Source organism: Chenopodium album, chromosome 18 (assembly GCF_948465745.1).
Source record: "Chenopodium album chromosome 18, dcCheAlbu1.1, whole genome shotgun sequence".
NCBI lineage: Eukaryota > Viridiplantae > Streptophyta > Magnoliopsida > Caryophyllales > Amaranthaceae > Chenopodium > Chenopodium album.
Genome location: NC_137851.1, coordinates 6,059,157 through 6,078,002, shown reverse-complemented (window position 1 = coordinate 6,078,002; position 18,846 = coordinate 6,059,157). Strand labels below are relative to the sequence as shown.

The following is an 18,846-nucleotide window of genomic DNA, read 5'->3' as shown; positions in this document are numbered from 1 at the left end:
TAATAATACTCCATTTATTCAATTTAATTTGATTGTCCTATTTGAAATCTCTTGCGATTCCATTACTTATTGTTAGATTTGTCTTAGTTTCGAAGCGTTTATTAATTTTTGACTTTTTTGATGTAACATTTTTATGATATATACATATCAATTACCTAGTTATGAGTGTAATACTCCATAGTTGACATCACTCTTATACAACCATACAGTCGATTTGTTTCAACATTATTGTAACGAGTCATTTATTGTTCCATTCAAAGGAGTAACCTTTTGCTCTCTACCATCCACCCTCTTTCCCTTTGTCCTTCCTTTTTCTTCCCACTATATCAAAACAAATTATGAAACATTGAAACACAAGTTGCACTTTTATACTCCACTTTTTAAAATCACTCCATACCAAATTGGCACAATATTCAACAGTATTTGCACTTTTTTCCATCCTAAAACTTAAAATGAAATTTAAAAATTCGCCGTATACAATATTCTAATTTTTTCCGACATTAGACGTGACAGGTTAAGATTAATCCACAACAAATTAACAATAAAGACAATTATTAAAATATTAATTATTAATAAATTAAGTAATTTAAAAATGTAAAAACCTTCGTTAAATAATAAAGTTAGTCAGTGCGTCTTCTTTCTTCCATCCACCCACCACCCTCTCTTCAAGGTCGCTTTAATTTTGCGCAAAAATCAAACCTTAAATTTTTCCAATTTTCCCCCAAATTTTCCCCTCCTATTTTTTCTCCGAAAAATCATAAACCCTCTTTTTTCTTTTATCCTTCCTAATGCAGAATCATAAGTTTTTGATTTGGGTTTTCTAGATTTTTCCCGGGTATATCTTTGCCCCATTTTCCAAGGTACCTTTTTTTTAAAATTTTTTTATTTATTGATTTGTTGGATTAAATTTGATTTTGTTGCTGAATTACTATATTTTGAGTTATTGATCATATATTTGCATGATTATCTGAATTGGGTATTTTCAATTTTGTTGATTTCTTGATGGATCATTTCTTTCTGTTCCGCAATTTCGACGCTTTTTCATGATTTTCCATTTTTTTTGAGCTGTTGTGGATTCTGGATTTCTGGGATATATTCCAATTATCACTGATTTCTACCTTTTTACCAAGATAAATTTTTTGCATGTTTTCTTTTTTTTTAAAAAAAAAGATTATTTAGAATTTTGGTATTCTGGGTGAAGTTTTTATATGAAATTGATGCTAGAGTGAACAATACTGTCATGAAGAAGATTGGAGAAAATAATCTAAAAGATGGAATTTTTAATTTTTTGGGTACGGTATTAATTAATTTCATGACTTTAAGAAATTCAACCATGCTGACTGACTATTATCCATTGTAAACAAGGTTTGAACAATTCTGCTAATCTTGTTTTTCGCTGCATTGACTCCTTTTATTTCGTCACAAAGTTCTTGTTGATTGAAAATGAAATTCTAAGTTGAATGTCTGTCGGTGGAGGTTTGTCTGAAAGAAAAGAGGTTTTGAATAGTCTCACTGGATTAATCACCTGCCTTTTCGGGCTCGAAACTATTGTGATATTTGATAATTGAATTGCTAAATGGTGTTTTTGTTTTAGCCTTTGATTGTGCATGAGTAGTTTTTTGAATTATGTTTTGGGTTGATTCCATTTTCAGGTTAAGGAATTCAGTATTCTGTAATCAGAAATCACAAGGAGAGAGGGTACTAGTTCGTGGAGGTAGCGAACTTCTACGGACTGAGCGCCTTTCTCATTCTTTACTTGCCAGTTTTATTCCTTAACTGCTGTATGGGATGCTCATGTCCTTGGAGACATTGAGGAGCAGTTTGATAAATGTTAATGAAGCAGTGGGGTTTTACTGATACAAATTTTGGTGTATGACTGTATGAGTGAGACGTTGGCTGCAATTATGGGTTCTTTGTGTTCTTGCTTTCGCATGGAGGATATTGAAGACTATGTGAACAGAAACAGTTCCGTTTACCGGAACTGTATCTGTCTCAGTTGTTTCCTTCAAAATTTCTTTCATATGGTATGTTTTTGACTTGCTTGTACTTTTTTTGGTTTGTCTTTGTTTATTGTCTTAAGGGTCAGGCCTATATACATCTATGTCAGAGGTAGAAGTATAGATATTGTATTGATTACTGATTCAAGTTACTGCTTATTTGTACTTTAACAAAATGGGGAGCTGAAGAAGGAAGATGGTTAACTAACTGTCATGGGTCAGGGAAGTGTTCTGTATGATGGCGGGCTGACGTATATTGTGTGATTCATGCTATGATTTGAAAGTTGTTGCATTGTTTCTGAGGGTTGCAGATATATATTTATTGATCTCTTGGTGTTAAGTGTACTGTGCTTTTTTAAAGGCATCTCTCTCTAAGGGATGGAAGGAGTTTTGACTTTTGACAGAGGTGCTAGCTTGTTTGTCATTCTTCATAGCAGAGAACAATTGTTTTTGAGTTGTGTCTGACCATTTTTTCTTCTATTATTTGGTTGGAAAAATGTATATTTCTATTTTACATTCACCTTCTCTCTCTTTTTGTCGCACATGTGTCACCCCTCTGCCAAAAGGTCTATCATTTTCATTTATCACAAGCGTCGGCACCAATAAACATGATCTTTGTTCATTCTCCTATGCTTGTGTATGGTGGTTTTTTGTTCTTTTGTGAATTTTCTCCCTCTTTCTTCCCTATTGTTGACCACTAAAGCGACCAAATCTTTTGCCATTCATCGTCAAATCTAAGGCTTCCTAATTTGTAAGCTTTGAAGGGGAGCTAAAGGGGAAGTGGGAGACTTAATTGGTAGTGGAGTGGGCTATTGTAAATCTGCTTTCATTTTAAGCAATATCTGGTTGTTTTATTGCCCAAACCCACTTTTTTCTGTCAGAACTTCTGGACTTCTAATGGTGATACTTGGTAGTGATGAATGGGCTGTGATGATGGGGTCTGAGTTGGTACCCCTGGTGCGAGTTTTTTCAACAGAAATCCGAAATAGTAACAGGGGGAAGAGGGGGAGGGATCAGGTAAAAGCAATTTAGTGAACCCATTGATGGGAAAAGATTTTTATGATGATGCATCAAGGGATTTAAGTGGTTGTATTGAAATTTTGGAATACATGTCGATGTAATGGCGTATTGATTCTGCATATGAACTTCCTTGTGATTGATTTGCAGGTCTTGATTTTGAAATTTGCACTAAAGCTTTCTAGTTTATTGTTCGTCTTCGGCTGTCCTTTTCTCTCCTGTATAGATAATTGGAGATATGGTTTACGATTATTATATATGCCGAACTAAAATTATCTTAAAGAGACCAGTATGTCTGAGCCCTGAAGGGACTATGGTAAGTTGAATTGGCAGTTTTTGCATGGTTTGATTAGTCTTGGGCCAGTAGTTAGGAAATAGGAGGAGAGATATGATTGTCAATAGTAACAGTGAGGAGGAATTGGACTATTGGATATTGCAGTGATAAGGTTTTGTAAGATTTGAGATCGTGATGAAACATTTTGGCAGGAGTTACCATACCCAAGTATGTTCGGTCTGCTCCTAGATGGCTTGGGGGAAGAGGAATAATTTTTTATGGATCTATTAAGAGGGCTATAATTTATAGGTGTGTGTAAGTGCCTGGTTATACCTTCAAGCTTTCCCTGTTTATGGGCTTATTTTTTTATTAGTCTATGCACACCATGTACTTGTTTGCTGATTCTTTGCCTTCAGTTAAGTAATTGCTTCATCTTACTGTGTCTGTAGTATTCTTCATTATTTCGAAGGGGGGAAGTTCAATCCTTACCTTCATCCATCCAAGGGGCTTCTTTGACTTCTGTGGTGTCAACAGACAACTCTCTTGCTGATATGTACCGCTCTCCTCCAAGGCCTTTGCCTTATGATGCAGATCCTAGATTTTATCGCATGCAGCGGGATGGGTTGTTCTCTAGACGTGAAAAGGGTTCCAGTCATTCACATGATGAATCAGAACCTCTGAGGAGAAGTGATATTGATGCAGATTCTGACCCTCTAAGTACAGGGGACAAGTGGACTGAGTCAACTTGTGAAGACGGCACAAAAGAAGGTCGTAAATCATCTGTAAAGCTTTCATCAGCTAAATCAACGCAAGTGATGGGATATTTTTATTCCTCTTCTGAGGATGAAGATGTTTGTCCAACTTGTCTTGAAGGTAATTATATCCATAAATTTCTTTGATTCTGTACAGGGCCATTTTATATGTGTTGTCAGTTGTCCATCATTTCTTAGTTATTGGTTTCCTTCTGTTTACACTTGTACATCTAAATTTATTTCTTTGTGCCCCCAGAATCTTTATAGTAGTTTACATCTTGTTGATGCAGAATACACCGAGGAGAATCCAAAGATAGTGACTAAGTGCTCCCATCATTTTCATCTGGGTTGCATTTATGAGTGGATGGAGCGAAGTGAGAACTGCCCCGTCTGTGGCAAGGTATCAATTTTCTCATATCTGTGAGCTCTGTATCTATATATCTTGTGGTCAGCGATGACTTATTTTGTGTGTCAGTGTTGTATGTGACGCTAGAGATCGTATATATGTGCTGGGAAGACAGTTGGCTGCAAGTTTGCGGAAAGATTTAGTTTTATTGTCAATTGCACTATGACTTTCAATACCACTCATTGCTGAAATTCCCAGCCTAATGATCTTGGCTTGTGTGTCTCATGCTTCGTATATTGAGAACTTCATATTTGATGATTTGAAGTAATCTTTATGTAGAGTTCTTGAGAAAAGAAGGTGGGATATTACCTCTATTTTGGAAATGTTTGTGATTTATCTGTGGGGTGTCCTCTGTGACTTGTCAGAGTGACTTTTATACGAAGTATGTTATAGGTTTTGTTTAGGTGTCAGAGTGAAGCTTTTCTTGCTCTATAATTGCTCATGAGCTGTGACCAGGATTAGCTTTTGTTGGAGCCTCTTATCTTGTACAGTGTGATAACCTTATTCCTCCTGATTAGGCAGAAAGATGATTTTATGAAGTGAGACCAAAATAGCGCAAGTTTTTGCTCCAGAGTATTTTTTTCCCTTGGATGATAATGGAACAACCTGAAATAGCTCATCAAACTATTTGTAAATCTTATCTATTGTGAAGTAGAGGGTTATTGCAGCTCGAATCAAAGGCCCGTTTAAATTTTCCTCTACTCCCCACCCCCCCAAATGGTTGGAGCTTTTTTAAAGTACTAGATAACTTTTGGTGTTATTGTATTGTTTGTTCTGGTGGTCTTCTTCATTGTAATTTAACTTGTTCATTGAAGTTGGACAACTTGTTTGCTCATATCATGATATAAATCGTAGGAATGAATTGCTCAGTTAAGACACTCGTTTCTTTGAAAAATTTCTGCAGGTAATGGCCTTTGACGAGTCCCCTTGACTTTGTTCTGCCTCATGTAAGGAGCAGCTGAAGGCATAAAGGAGGTAATTACAGAGAAAATCAAAAACTGTATAGTCGTTGTGAATATTGCAGGTTTGAGGAGGTGTTTATGTCACCTGTCAACAAGTACATAAAAATGAAAATTGTTCTGCATAGTCATAACCACAAGCACATTATCACATAGCATCTTGCCTTTCTTCTTTCGGCTCATTATTTAGTCATTTCTGGGTTTTATTTTATATAATCATTGAGAGATGAATATTACGAGTTGGGTTCGTATATGAACCAAAAAATTGGCTAGTTGCTTGCAAAATTTCCACTTTTGGTTATGTATTGTTCGGAACTTGTGTAAAAGGCTTTGAGCCACTGATTACATGCAGTTGATATACATTATGGTTAAAATTTAAATTCAACTCTCTTGTTCTTTGAGTTATTTTTATTGCTTTACTTCTCCTTATTCGTTAAAAACCACTTGTAATGGAGTGTTAGTTGTTAGATTACATCAGATCAATATTTAATTTTAAATAGCCTCTTTGTTATTAGTCTTATTACATGGGTTATGCTGTGTAGATCCACCTTTGTCATTTGTACCCTATCATGGGATTCATGGCGTGAGCTTTGGGAAGGCATTGGGATTTGAATGTTTTATCTTTTATTCGGCATAAACTTTTGTGTACACCTGATTTACAATCATATTAGTGTTTATCGAATTGTTTGAGGTATTTTAAAGCCAATTTGAAGTAATATTTAACAAAACTTAGCTGATATGATACTAATGTATTTATGCAATGAATTAAGTTTAATAAGAGAAAACCCAAATTTATCACCGCGTATTTGTGTAAACAAATTTGTTTATCACAAGGGCAATAGTGTAAATTTTGTGGTAAAAATGGGTAAAACCACAATCTGTATAACAAACCGCTACTATACTTGAAGTAGCGGTGAACGAAACTTATTTATCACAGAAATTGATTGGGATCTTGTTTTATAAGTTTGATATATTTTATTCATTTACAAATAACATCATTATTTATAGCGGGTAGCTTTTGATCATTCTATGACAACTTTACAGTGGAGGTACACCCGGTTATTCCAAATACTCAGCTTCAGTTTGATCATTTCATGTTGAGCAATTACTCACCTTCAGGCTTCTGGGATATATCGTTAGATCCAACCATGCTAAATGGCACCATTATTATATATCATAGTGATTACACAGTTTTAAGTTCATAATTTGCAAAAAGAAAATGTACAAATTCAAATACAGTGGATCAAATACTCGAACAAATGGTGTGTTTTAAGAATTCATGGCATTACTTAGTAGCAACTTGAAAGGCTCGAAGGAAGCCTTCCGGCGGCAGCCCACCACTGAACTTGTGCTTGCCATTGATCTGCTAGTAAAAAGGACGAGAAAATGTTGAAAAAACCACATTGAAACATTTGATCATCCATCTCAAAGTTTTGCAATACTCACCACATAGTAGGGAACGCCACCAAGGTGTGCTGAATATTTTTCGAAATCTTCGTTCACCTTCAACAATTACACAAAACAAGCTTAATGTTTTACATCACATTTACAAATGTCATCCATTTTAGTAGAACTGAGAAAGATACCTCCTTCAGACCATTGTTTAGATCCTCAAGAAACTCGACTGCTCCTACACCAACCTTCTCAGCACATTCCACTAGGAACTCCCTGTATCAATCAAACGTGCTAGTGTTTGTCTCAAAAATCATAATCAACCACTAATAAATCGAAGGAAACGAATACATACCGATCACCTATATATTTTCCCTGTGTCATGTATCCGCGAAAAAGCTCCTCAACAATATCGTGTTGCTTATCAAGTCCTTGTTTTCCTGCAAAATATATGAGCCTGTGGCTATCCAGAGTATTTCCCCTGCATTTATTTATTTATGTTCCAGGTGAAAATATTAGCCAATTTCTTGACTAGTACATCATCTCAAATTTAAGTTACAAAAGATGACTAATGTTGCCATCAACTTACGTTAACCCGTCCATGTTATAGTTCAGGCCAAGGCTCTTATATGCCTGAAGTTTATACTCATACATACAAGTTAGTACAGCAAAAATATTACTCCGTATTGACCGTATCATAAAAGTATGCTAACATTGTGGGACGTAGATGAAGATATACCTTAACTGTGTGATCTATGATTTGCTCGTACCGAGAACCAAACTTCCTTTTATAGAAATCCCTCTTGTTCACACCTTCTTTCGGAGCAGAAGGCTCGAGGAAATACGGGTGCCAATGTATCTTAAGAGTATAAAAAAAAAATGTGTTAACATCAAGAAATAAATGATGAAATTGGGATTATTATGTTATAGAGAAAAAACCTCAAAATCGAATTGATCTTTTGATGCAGCAATAGCTTTATCTAGATTAATTTTGCCCACATAGCACCAAGGACATAGATTATCTGAACTGATATCAATTCGAACGGGCTTTTTTGTTGAATTGCTAGCAGACTCAGCCATGAATTTGAGGTTCACCTGTAGTACTACAAATATAAAGTTAATTTCGAGCATAAACTTTATTGCCTTAGTTTGGAACTACTAGTGTTAAGCTTTTACAGAATACTACCTTCGTTCCTAAATAATTGACACTACTTTTGCCGCTTAAATTTGACTTTTTGACAAGAAAATTGATAGGATTACAGAGATAATTGAAAATATTTTGTCAATTTGCACACAAAAATGTGATCGAGGATGACAATCAATAGTCATAATTTGATCTCGAAAAGAAAAGGGACATTAAAATAATCTGATATAAAAGGTTAAGGTTAAGGAATTGAAATTACCAGTATTTAATCTGCAGAAGAAAGACGCAAAGTTTTGAGAATTGAAAAAAAAAAAAAAAATGGAATTTTGATCATCAATAACGAATTGAGAGAAAGACGTTATAACTTATTGGGGGGATCGTTGACTTCCCGCGGCCGTAATCTCTCACCAACCACCAATTTACCATTATCTTTGGACTTTACCAACTTTGTCATCATCATTAAATTATAATTGAAAAAATTTAATTTTTTTACAATTGAAATGGATTTTTAATAGTGTAAATTCATAAAGATAGGATAAGGGCTAATAAGTTCAAATAAGACAAGTTTAGGATTAATAAGAAGAGATGATACGAGGTAGTATAAAATAGAGAAATTCAGGTGAAAAGGACGATACCTTAGTCTTTTCAATTTTAGAAAATTGAGAAATATAGATGTTTTGGTACAGCTAAGCTAATTAGTTCTTCTTTGTCATTAATGCTACAGAATGACTATTGTTATGTTTGCTTGAGTTTATAATCCCTGTAAAACAAGCTAGTTTTATAAACATCTATTGTGTGAGATCTTTTAACTTGGATTTGCATTTGATTTGTATTTTAAAAGTTAATTAGCTGACAAAAATAATTCCTTTTGACGCAGTATAATCCCCTTTTGATTTTGGGAGCATTAGATGAACGAGAAACCCTCTAATCTGGTAGCTTAATGGATAAACAGCAATTGAATTTGTCACTGAATAAATCATATATTAAAGCAATAATGCATTCATATTTCATGTATATACATCACGATAGGTCGATTGCTACTCAAAACACCAACAAAGAGACATTAAAATGAACTACTCCAAACAAATACAACCTTAATTACATAGAACACAATTCACAATTTCACACTCTTATTAAATATTTACCCTCTTTTTTGAGAAAACTATTTCCAAGCAAATAGTAGCAGCCTTAAACAGTACAAAGAAGATTTACTTTGCAGCGAGTTTGAAAGCTCTTTGGAAAACCTCAGGTGGTTGTCCACCACTCAATTTTTGATCGTTGTTGATCTGTCAAATTGAAACCAAACCCTTGTCAATGATACCAAGATTAGTACAAGGCGCAGACTAAAGTTTCTCAAGTACTCAGTACTACTACTCACCACGAAGTACGGGACACCACTTATACCTGCAGAGTATTTCTCAAGCTCTTCCATCACCTTAAAAACAAGAAGTGAAGATAAAAACAAATATAAGATGATGAAACAAAAAAATTGTATTGTAGACTCCTAAAGGTATGAGAGAGCTCGTCTTCAAGCTATTACATTTTACGTAGGCTGCCTTATAGAATGAGATAAAGTAAAATTACAGTTAACTCTGACTAAACAACAGAGGTTAAATGAAGTGCAATTTGGTACCTTATATGTACCTTGAGTGTAGAAATGCAATTTATGACTGAAAACTATAGTCTACTGATCACACACTAATAAAAAGGAGGCTGTTCATCAGGACACAACTAGTTTGTTGAGAAAAGGTGAGAGAGCAACAACAAACTAAGTCCTAACTCCTAACCCATTGAGGCAACACATCATTGATTTCCAAAATCCAAAGAAAGCTGTGATAGCTAGTCTAAAATTATGTCTCACGACAAAATGCTCAATCATGTACTTAGGGCACCTTACTAGCATGCTCAACAACATGAGACAGGTGGATACTATGAAAACTTTTTCAGGTGCATCCGGAGATCTGGAGTGATGAAACAGGAAACGGAGTACTAATTGTTTCAATCGGCAATATAATTTGCAGAGCTATCAACCAGTGCTAAGAAATCTAAGGCAAGAGAAAAAGACATAAAGATAATGGATGGAAGAGCGTATACCTCCTTGATACCATTATTTGGGTCCTCTAGAAACTCAGCAGCACCTTCTATTTCAACCTTTTGAGCAGACTCCACCAGGAATTCCCTGCAAGATGAACATCGAATAAAATACAATAACTGAAAAGAAGAAAAAAGCCATAATGAATCCAACAAGACAGCCCTGCAATATTGAGTTCTACCCACAGGTCAATTATAAAAAGAACTCCCATTCTCTTGTGCGACAGTATCATGTTAATAATTTCCTTACTGCCCAAATTTATAATGATTCTCGATATCTTAACTCCGTCAATCCTCCAGAAATGTCACCCCCGTCCCCCTCCTTCCAAAATTAAAGGGAAGGCTTCCTTAATTTTTTGAATTTCCTTATCAGCTGCATACAAATCTCTAATCACTTTCTTTGTATTTTCAAAGAGGCCAATCTTGCTTAGCTTCAGTCTTGTTAGCGCTTCTGCTTAAATTTGTTAAATCTCCAGATGGAGCAGTAAACCAACTTTTTTTATACCAAAACCCTCTATCCAACCATCTATTTTAGTAGCTACAGGACACATTGTTAGATATGTAACCAATATTCTTGCAGAAGGATGACAGTTACCAGTGAAAATATTAGTCTCAAAACACGGTCAACACATGGAGATCAATACTTGATGAAGGCAATAAGGCACTCAATTCGTGCAATTTAGAAACATCACGCATGCATACAAACTACAAAGTGCAGATAAAAAATGCTTCGAAAACAGACATACCGATCTCCTATGTACTTTGCCCTCGTGAAGTAGCCCAGGAATAGTTCCTCAACAAGATCATGTTGCTTGTCGAGCCCTTGCTGGCCAGCATAATATATGAGCCTGTGACTATCCAAAGTGTTTCCCCTACATATATAAATCCCAAATGTTATGAACACCATGCTAAAATTATTTAGTAGAGTTGAAGATTATAAGCTTATATATGATAATTCCTTACGTAAGCCCATCAATGTTGTATTCCAAACCGAGCCCACTGAATACCTGCAACACAAATCGGGAAGTGAGTTAGCGCCAAATGTAACTATAAATTGTCTTAATGAAAAGAAAAAAAAAAAAAAAGCATAATAAAAATTCTGCCATACATCTGTCATTCGCGCTATTATCTGTTCAGATCGCGCACCAAACTTCTGTCTGTAAAAATCCCTCTTGTTCACACCCTCTATTGGGGCAGAAGGATTGAGGAAGAAAGGGTGCCACCTGATCTGCAATACAAACTGATGACTTAAACAAGCACGAAATAGAAAACAACAAGAGTATAAGCGATTTAAAAAGAATTGGGGGAAAGGGTTTTAGGAAATAAACCTCAAAATCAAACTGATCTTTTGATGCAGTAATAGCTTTGTCTAAATTTCTTTTGCCTACAAAGCACCATGGACAAACAGTGTCTGAACTGATATCAATTCTTATAAGCTTCTTCGCCGAAGCATTAGCAGCAGCCTCAGCAGCCATTAATCTACAGTTTATCTGCAGTTTTTTGAAACTTAATTCCAATATGAAATGCAACAGCTTCTTCCACAATTTCAAGAAATATAATACATTCTAACATTCCTATATACATAATCAATTTCAAAAGCAAGATAACATTAAGCAGAAATTAGGTAGCCAAAACGCCCAAAAGAATAAGCAATTTAACCATGTGTTGCAAGTATAAGGTAAATTGATCAAGACATCAAGCAAAGTACATCAAATTAATCCCAAATTGTAAGTTCATAAACCCAACCACCCCCCCCCCCCCCCCCAACCAAAAAAAAAAAAACCCTAATTCTTTCTAATTCATAATTATAGAAGGAAAAGATCAGAACTTTGATTAAATTAAAGCATATAATCATGAATATTTCAGATAGTAAACAAAGCAAGCTCATTTTAGCTTAGAATTCACCATAACTCCATTCAATAAGAAATGTTGGGAGCAACATTACATGATAGAACATAATCAGGAAAATAGAGAGAAAGAGGGAGAGAGAGAGAGAGAAAATTACCGGTATAATTTTTAGAAATGTTGTTTTTTTTGTTCAGACAATGGTGAGGAAACTGGAAATGTATAGGGTGGAAATTGGAGAAAGTTCTCTGAAAATTAAGACCAATCATCGGGGTAAAGTCAGACATACGGATTACGGAGTACCGTTATTTCACACATAAGAAAGTCAATGTATGACGAAGTATTACTTTCAGTTCAACAAAATTAATTTCACTTTAGTAAAAATAATTTCAATTTATTAGAATTAATTTCAATTTATTAAAAATAATTTCACTTCAGTAAAATTAATTTTAGTTCAACAAAAATTAATCATTATTTTAGATGAAATACAACGACTCAAATTTGTATCGATAATAGAGTGCAATTTTATTTAGTTATTATTATCATTCTCCTATAAAAACTTTTTTAAAGGTTTGTTCTCTTAATTTAACAATAAAGCTGTCTAGAATATAAGATGCAATTTCTAATTAAATTCTATAGCAAATGAGTATTTAGTTTTTACTGTCTTTAGAAAAATATACGTTGAAAATATTGGATGAAATTAGAAAGAACATTACAAAGGATAAAATTGTAAATGAGACTCAATCTCAAGCTAAGTTCTTAAGGTACCCGTTGCAAGAATTAAACCGAGACAATATTGTAAGTGAGACTCGTCTAAATCTTAGATACCCATTGCAAGAATTAAACCAACCACAATAGACTCGATCTCAAAACCTATCGAAGTGATTAGAGTTGAATTAAACTGAATATTTTATAAGAAGAAAATTAGAAACTGAACTGAACTAAACTGAAATTGAGTTGAAAAGAACGAGCCTCGAATCTTAGGTATCCGCTACAAGAATTAAAACAACCACAAAAAACTCGCCATCCACAAATCCAGAAATTCAGAAAAAGGGTGTTTGTTTCTTGCCAGTATTCACGACCACCGACCACTTGCTAGATTCCCCAGGTAATCGGAACGCTATCTTTCAAATTCCCTATTTCTCTCTCTTAGGAATCTTGCAACTGTTAAAAGTCACCTTCTTTCTCTCTTTTTATCTTAAAAAACCTCATCATTTTGTTCATTTCTTCAACGATTTGCTCTTTTTGATCATCCAGAAAAAATTTCTAATCAAACTAAGGTAATTTTCTACCTTTTTTTTTTATGGAAGCATTGCATTTTATATAACCTGCATTTCGTTTCTTGCAAATTTTCAATATTTGTTTGGTTTTATGTTGCTGATTAGTCGTGCGATGACAATTACTTTTCTACTGTTTGTTGTATTTTGATTGATGTATAAAGCTATAAAGACTGTAACTTTCGCAATTTTAGAGGATATATACAAAAGTTAATCTTGCGTACAGTCTAATTTTGTGATAATAATGATTTATTTCAGTTTCATTTTTAAGTAATTGTGAAATTTGTTGCAATTAATTGATGGTTTTGCATATAATTTTTGTGGCGTAATTGGGTATATTGCGTTGCAATTAATTTAAGGTTTGAACTTGTGATTTGATTCTAAATAAGTGTTGCAATATTTCAACTTTAATCGAACTTTTAACATCTATTTGCAGTTTAATTTGTAAAAGATGGAAATTGGTGAAATCCTTGGGGAGTCAAAACATGTGTCTGTGCCAACAAAGAGTGCCATCTATGTGTGGGGTTACAACCAACGAGGGCAGACTGGGAGGAAGGAGAAGGACCAAAAGTTGAGGATTCCGAGGCAGCTGCCACCGGAGCTATTCGGTTGTCCAGCTGGGATCAGTACTAGGTGGCTGGATGTTGCTTGTGGCCGGGAGCATACCGCCGCTGTGGCCTCTGATGGGTCGCTTTTTACTTGGGGTTCACATCTCTTACCTCAAACCATCCTCCTGCAGTTTTGAACCTCTGTGTAACCTCATTATTCTTCCTATAAATTTATATGCTGGGAATAGAATAACTATTAGTTTCGTGTTAATTCTCTTTTCAATTGCACCTTCGTAGTTGATACTGAAAACTGGATAGAGGATAGTTGATTGTGATTTTACATTATGCCTGAGTGTTAGTGGTGAAATGGTGGTAGTTTGATTTTGCTGCTGGAAAGAAGAAAGTAATATGATTGCGTTGTGTGGAAATGAAGATTGATTTGTTTATACGTGAATGTGTTATAGACATATTGACTAGGGAAATACCACCTCCTTTCCTTGTTTGCGGATTTTGCGTTCAGATTTCTGTAATTTGTTTTATTTGGACTGTATTACCGCAGGGGCTGTGGTTTATGTACAGTGATATTTACTTGTAGTTCAATATAAAGAAAACTAAAAACGAAAAACTGACTAGTCCTTTAACTTGATTATGATTGAAGTTGTGATATTCTTGAGTGCTTCTTCACTTGAATTATCTATTGGTGACATTATTCTAAGGCCATGCATTTAGTTGTTTTGTTTGGTCTGATTACTATGGATATCCATATCCGTATGTATCACTTCTCAATTGACTGGTGGTTGATAGCTTATGAAAAATTATTTTGACCTTTTGTTGTCTGCTCTTCATGTAGTAGTATCAGACATTGTTGCTTCTGATGTCTATTGCCCATGCTATAATTGGACTTTGATTATTATGTTTTACTATCTTTGGCAGGAGCAAATGACTTTGGGCAGTTGGGAGATGGAACTGAAGAAAGTAGGAAACACCCGAAGAAAGTAGACCTATTAGATACTGAATATGTGAAATCTGTTTCTTGTGGAGCGAACTGTACAGCTGCTATAGCAGAGCCTCGTAAAAATGATGGGACTATATCAACCGGGAGGCTATGGGTGTGGGGCCAAAATCAGGTGACGGCCTAAGTCCCTTCTTTTCTTGCAGTTGTTCACTTTATATATTTGCTCCAATATTTTAAGCCTTTTTCTTCCATTGCTTCAGGGCTCAAATTATCCTCGTCTGTTTTGGGGAGCCTTTGCACCAAACACTGTAAGTCTTATATAGTGCCATGTCAGCATTCTGATTGCTTGAGTGACTAGAGATGTGAAAATTATGTGACTTGTATAAATAACTGCTTGAGTGGCTTGAGTGCAATTTTTATTTCGATGTTTATATGGCTAATTCTCAAGATTAATGGACAATTCACTGTATGCATCACCTTCGTGGGGAGGGGCTCATATAATGCAATAAGACTAGTATCTGGAGGAAGAAGATGAGTTAGTTCATTAGAAGAGGAATGTTATGTAGAGAGCTCATTAGGGAGTAGGACGTACGATGAATATTGATGAGAATGTTTATCTTGTTGGTTTTATATAGTGAAAATCTGAAAATGTCCGTCCACTTAATCTGGGATCGTATGCTCTATCTGGTAATATATTGCATCGAATTCAATCTACTATCAAATCCTTCCCCAAAAATTTTCTTCCTAATTTATATTTTTTCTGTTTATTCATTCCATAACAAATCTGTGCCAGACCAGACTGTTCTGGTAGATTTGGTTGCTCTATAAATATTGTGTTGATCCATATTTGAGCAGCTGTGTGTATGTGTATGTTTGTGCGTGTGTCGCATAACCTATGCCGTATCTGTTGTTATCCTGCTCACCTGCTGTTATTAGCGCAGCTTGCAAGTAATTGGTACGCAGTTGTTTCTTTGTGCTTGTTAGTTCAATTTGCTTACTATTCCATATGTCAATGTGTGATTGTGTTACAGGTTATCCGTCAAGTTTCCTGTGGATCTGTTCATGTAGTGGCCTTGTCGGAGGATGGTCTTCTCCAATCTTGGGGTAATGTTCTGCAGTGTGTCTTACTAGTGACATCACTTTTCTCTTAAACTTGCTTTCGTCTTTTTTATTCAGATTGTTTTTATTTATTTATTTATTTATTAAGGTGATGGGGCCATGGGAGGGAGGAGGGGGTGGGGGCTTTCCGTGGGGGGTTTTCATAATATACTTTGTATAATGTGGGCTGTACTAACTAGAATGTAATTGATCTTCTGCTAGGATACAACGAATACAGTCAGCTTGGCAGAGGATTTACCTGTGAAGGATTACAAGGGCCAGGTATTGTGAAAGCATATGCAAAACACCTAGATGAAGCCCCTGAGCGAGTGAAGATCACTCAAGTGTCATGTGGGGAGTACCATACTGCTGCTGTATCTGAGACTGGAGACGTGTAAGTGATATAAAAGTACCTTCTTGTCCTTCACTGACAGAGTTGTATTTTTAGCTCTCTGTTTACCAAGCTTAACTGCTCAAGGTTAATATTTACCGAAAAAGGATTTCCCAAGACTCCCACTTAAAGTTTATTACTTGTACTCACATTTCCTTTTTTACATTATTTTCTGAAATTTGGACTCACATTAACCTACCTACTTCCCCTCCCTCCTAAATCCTTGCGTGTCAACTCAATGTGAGCCTTGAGCTGGGATGGAATATGTGCTAGTGATGTTATTGCTCACATGGCACAAGTAAACAACATTGACTCTTGTAAAAATATTATTTAGGGTCTATTATTCTATCACATGGTTAAATATGCATGGCTGTATGGATATTATCCTGATACGAGTCTATCTCTGCTCTGGCAGGTATACTTGGGGTCTTGGCAACATGGGTCAACTAGGGCACTGCTCCCTGCAATCAGAAGATAAGGAATTAATACCCAGAAGAGTGGTTGCTCTTGATGGGATTCACATTACAAGTGTTGCATGTGGAGGTGTCCATACATGTGCAGTGACTGCAAAAGGAGCTCTTTATGCGTGGGGTGGTGGGCAAGTTGGTCAGCTTGGCCTCGGTCCACAAACTAGTTCAGCATCTTTTGTTTTCAAGGATTCTCTATTGATGCTTCGGAATATCCCGGCTTTGGTTATCCCAAGTGGTGTGCAGCTTGTTGCTTGTGGCCACTCTCACACACTTATCTCTACCTCTGATGGGAGAATTCATGGATGGGGTTATAATAGCTATGGTCAGGCATCAAATGAGAAGTCTACATATGCGTGGTACCCATCACCGGTTGATTGGTAAGAACCTACATTGATGCAATCTGGTGTGCGCAAAATTTGTTATTTGACTGTATATGACTACAACTATAAACAACCACCATTTGTAGGTGTGTGGGAGAAGTTAGAAAGCTTGCCGCTGGTGGTGGTCACTCAGCTGTGTTGACTGATGCTTGTTCGTTGAAAGATTTATGTGAATTCAGGCTTGCTGAAAGTGTTACTCTGGCAAATGCTGCTCACATTGAGGATGTTGCATTCAGAACCAGCTCTGATGCTTTAGTACGCCTTTGTGGAAGATTGAGGTAATTTTCCTGCTCAAAATTTCTTAGGCTGCTATTTTTTAGGCTTGTATTTTATCAGAGACAATTATGCTTCATAATCCTCTGCTTTTACTAAAATTTATGGCAAAGTTTTGTGTTGGATCCACTTGATGTGCTATCAAGTACAATCTCCATTAGAGACCATCATCATTTTTCATACTTTGCGGCCTTACTTTTGCTTATTCACCAACATAGGAGTTTGAAATAAGCTTTCAGTGTTAAAAGTTATTGGATGGAGTTAAATTCTCTCCTAGATAATCAATGTTCACATATACAGTGTACAATTTTAATATGTTGGAAAGAGGGTGTTACTTTTTCTTTGATAGTTTGGGTTAGTGATTGAATTTTCTTATACGTCACTGCCTAATTAAGTGACAAGGAGAGGATAGGCAACTGATTTCAAAAGAGCAGAGTGTGAATTATCACCTGAGAAGCATAATGTTGACGTCATTTCTGTGTGACCAGGGAACTGCAATGTGCTGGTGGATGGGAATCGGAAGATGATGGGTCTGGTCTGGTTAGACCTTGACGAAGCATTTGCTACATGAACCTGGCTTCCTTAGCATTTTAATATTTTATTGACTTGGGGAGATTGCTATTGGCTGACAGCTGCCGTCGCTATTAGGAATGTTTCAGCTGTTGTATCTCTATTTATTCCCCTGTAGGTTTTATTATCTGTAATCCTGAAAATAATGAACTGTTGTATTCGTCTGCATTCAACAATTGTAATATCCTTACCCTGATACTTATTGATACTGAGTATTAATGTAATCTGCTCCAAGTGCTTAGTGTATGAATTGAATAATCAGGTCAATGAAATTATCTTTTCCAACAAGAGCAGATTTAATAGAGGTTATTTTGCTAAAAATCTTGTTATTCAATCATATTTTTCCATAAAACCAAGTATGTGTTGATTTGCAAGAAAATTGAAAAGTTCAGCTAGTTCAGAAACTTTATACTTCGTATTGTACTGAGTACTTCGTAATTTTTTTATTTTTTTTTTTTAATTTTTCATGAAAAGGTTTATTGTAAAATCAAAGTGATTTAAACTGTTTACAGCTACTTTCCTCAAAAGAAAAAAAAAACTGTTTACAGCTACTAGGAAAAGTAGGAAAGTAAATTTGTGTTAATAGGCTCACAGTCACATCCCAAAGGCTACTAAATATTTCAAGCAAGTATTCTTGAGACTTAAAATGGCTGCTCGTTAACCTTAAACCATATCAAGGTCGCCTCTGAAATGGCTGCAGTGCATTGATGAAGTACGAACGTGCTCCGTAATACAGTTGAAGGTAAATCTTATACATCAGCTCATTGCCTATGCACTCAAGGAGTAGCTCATAATACAGGTCAAACCCAAGTACTAGTTGAGGTCTGTTCATTTAGTTTATACTTTAATCATGGTTTATTTGATTATGTGGATATCATTTTTCGTGAAAATAATAGTGTAGCTCACTGACTGCAAGAAGGTAGTGCATGCTTAGCATAGGTGATGAATTATGCCAATTTTATTGTGGCTAATCAACTTATGATAATCAACTTATTCTCATTAAATTC

The 18,846-nt window shown here is 35.5% G+C and overlaps 4 protein-coding genes across 7 annotated transcripts; 2 read left to right on the top strand and 2 right to left on the bottom strand.

Annotated features, from left to right (window-relative positions):
• Positions 1 to 662: 662 nt before the first annotated feature.
• On the top strand, positions 663 to 5,925 carry LOC145591318 (E3 ubiquitin-protein ligase At3g02290-like). Its single transcript, XM_081647744.1, has 5 exons — positions 663 to 860; positions 1,653 to 2,024; positions 3,738 to 4,161; positions 4,331 to 4,440; positions 5,351 to 5,925. The coding sequence occupies exons 2-5, from the start codon at positions 1,881 to 1,883 to the stop codon at positions 5,375 to 5,377; spliced, it is 705 nt and encodes a 234-aa protein (XP_081503870.1). The 5' UTR covers positions 663 to 860; positions 1,653 to 1,880; the 3' UTR covers positions 5,378 to 5,925.
• Positions 5,926 to 6,554: 629 nt separating this feature from the next.
• Positions 6,555 to 8,267, bottom strand: LOC145592865 (uncharacterized). 2 transcript variants are annotated; one of them, XM_081649369.1, is made up of 8 exons: positions 8,201 to 8,267; positions 7,737 to 7,900; positions 7,537 to 7,656; positions 7,387 to 7,430; positions 7,153 to 7,278; positions 6,992 to 7,073; positions 6,852 to 6,908; positions 6,555 to 6,768 (listed from the first exon to the last, which is right to left on the bottom strand). In XM_081649369.1, the coding sequence occupies exons 2-8, from the start codon at positions 7,875 to 7,877 to the stop codon at positions 6,691 to 6,693; spliced, it is 648 nt and encodes a 215-aa protein (XP_081505495.1). In that variant the 5' UTR covers positions 7,878 to 7,900; positions 8,201 to 8,267; the 3' UTR covers positions 6,555 to 6,690. The 2 variants fall into 2 exon arrangements, with proteins under 2 accessions (XP_081505495.1, XP_081505497.1); XM_081649371.1 differs by having other exon boundaries at positions 7,737 to 7,892; positions 8,201 to 8,257.
• A 733-nt stretch (positions 8,268 to 9,000) lies between these two features.
• Positions 9,001 to 12,162, bottom strand: LOC145592864 (uncharacterized). Its single transcript, XM_081649368.1, has 8 exons — positions 12,038 to 12,162; positions 11,361 to 11,522; positions 11,141 to 11,260; positions 10,996 to 11,039; positions 10,779 to 10,904; positions 10,036 to 10,120; positions 9,320 to 9,376; positions 9,001 to 9,227 (listed from the first exon to the last, which is right to left on the bottom strand). The coding sequence occupies exons 2-8, from the start codon at positions 11,505 to 11,507 to the stop codon at positions 9,150 to 9,152; spliced, it is 657 nt and encodes a 218-aa protein (XP_081505494.1). The 5' UTR covers positions 11,508 to 11,522; positions 12,038 to 12,162; the 3' UTR covers positions 9,001 to 9,149.
• Positions 12,163 to 12,860: 698 nt separating this feature from the next.
• Positions 12,861 to 18,127, top strand: LOC145591317 (ultraviolet-B receptor UVR8-like). Of its 3 annotated transcripts, XM_081647743.1 has the most exons (10): positions 12,910 to 12,985; positions 13,135 to 13,157; positions 13,591 to 13,858; positions 14,636 to 14,829; positions 14,918 to 14,965; positions 15,689 to 15,761; positions 15,978 to 16,149; positions 16,562 to 16,993; positions 17,083 to 17,274; positions 17,758 to 18,127. In XM_081647743.1, exons 3-10 carry the CDS (start codon positions 13,606 to 13,608, stop codon positions 17,819 to 17,821), a joined length of 1,428 nt encoding a protein of 475 aa, XP_081503869.1. In that variant the 5' UTR covers positions 12,910 to 12,985; positions 13,135 to 13,157; positions 13,591 to 13,605; the 3' UTR covers positions 17,822 to 18,127. The 3 variants fall into 3 exon arrangements, with proteins under 3 accessions (XP_081503868.1, XP_081503869.1, XP_081503867.1); XM_081647742.1 differs by lacking the exon at positions 13,135 to 13,157 and having other exon boundaries at positions 12,861 to 12,985; XM_081647741.1 differs by lacking the exon at positions 12,910 to 12,985 and having other exon boundaries at positions 12,992 to 13,157.
• The last annotated feature ends 719 nt before the right edge of the window (positions 18,128 to 18,846 follow it).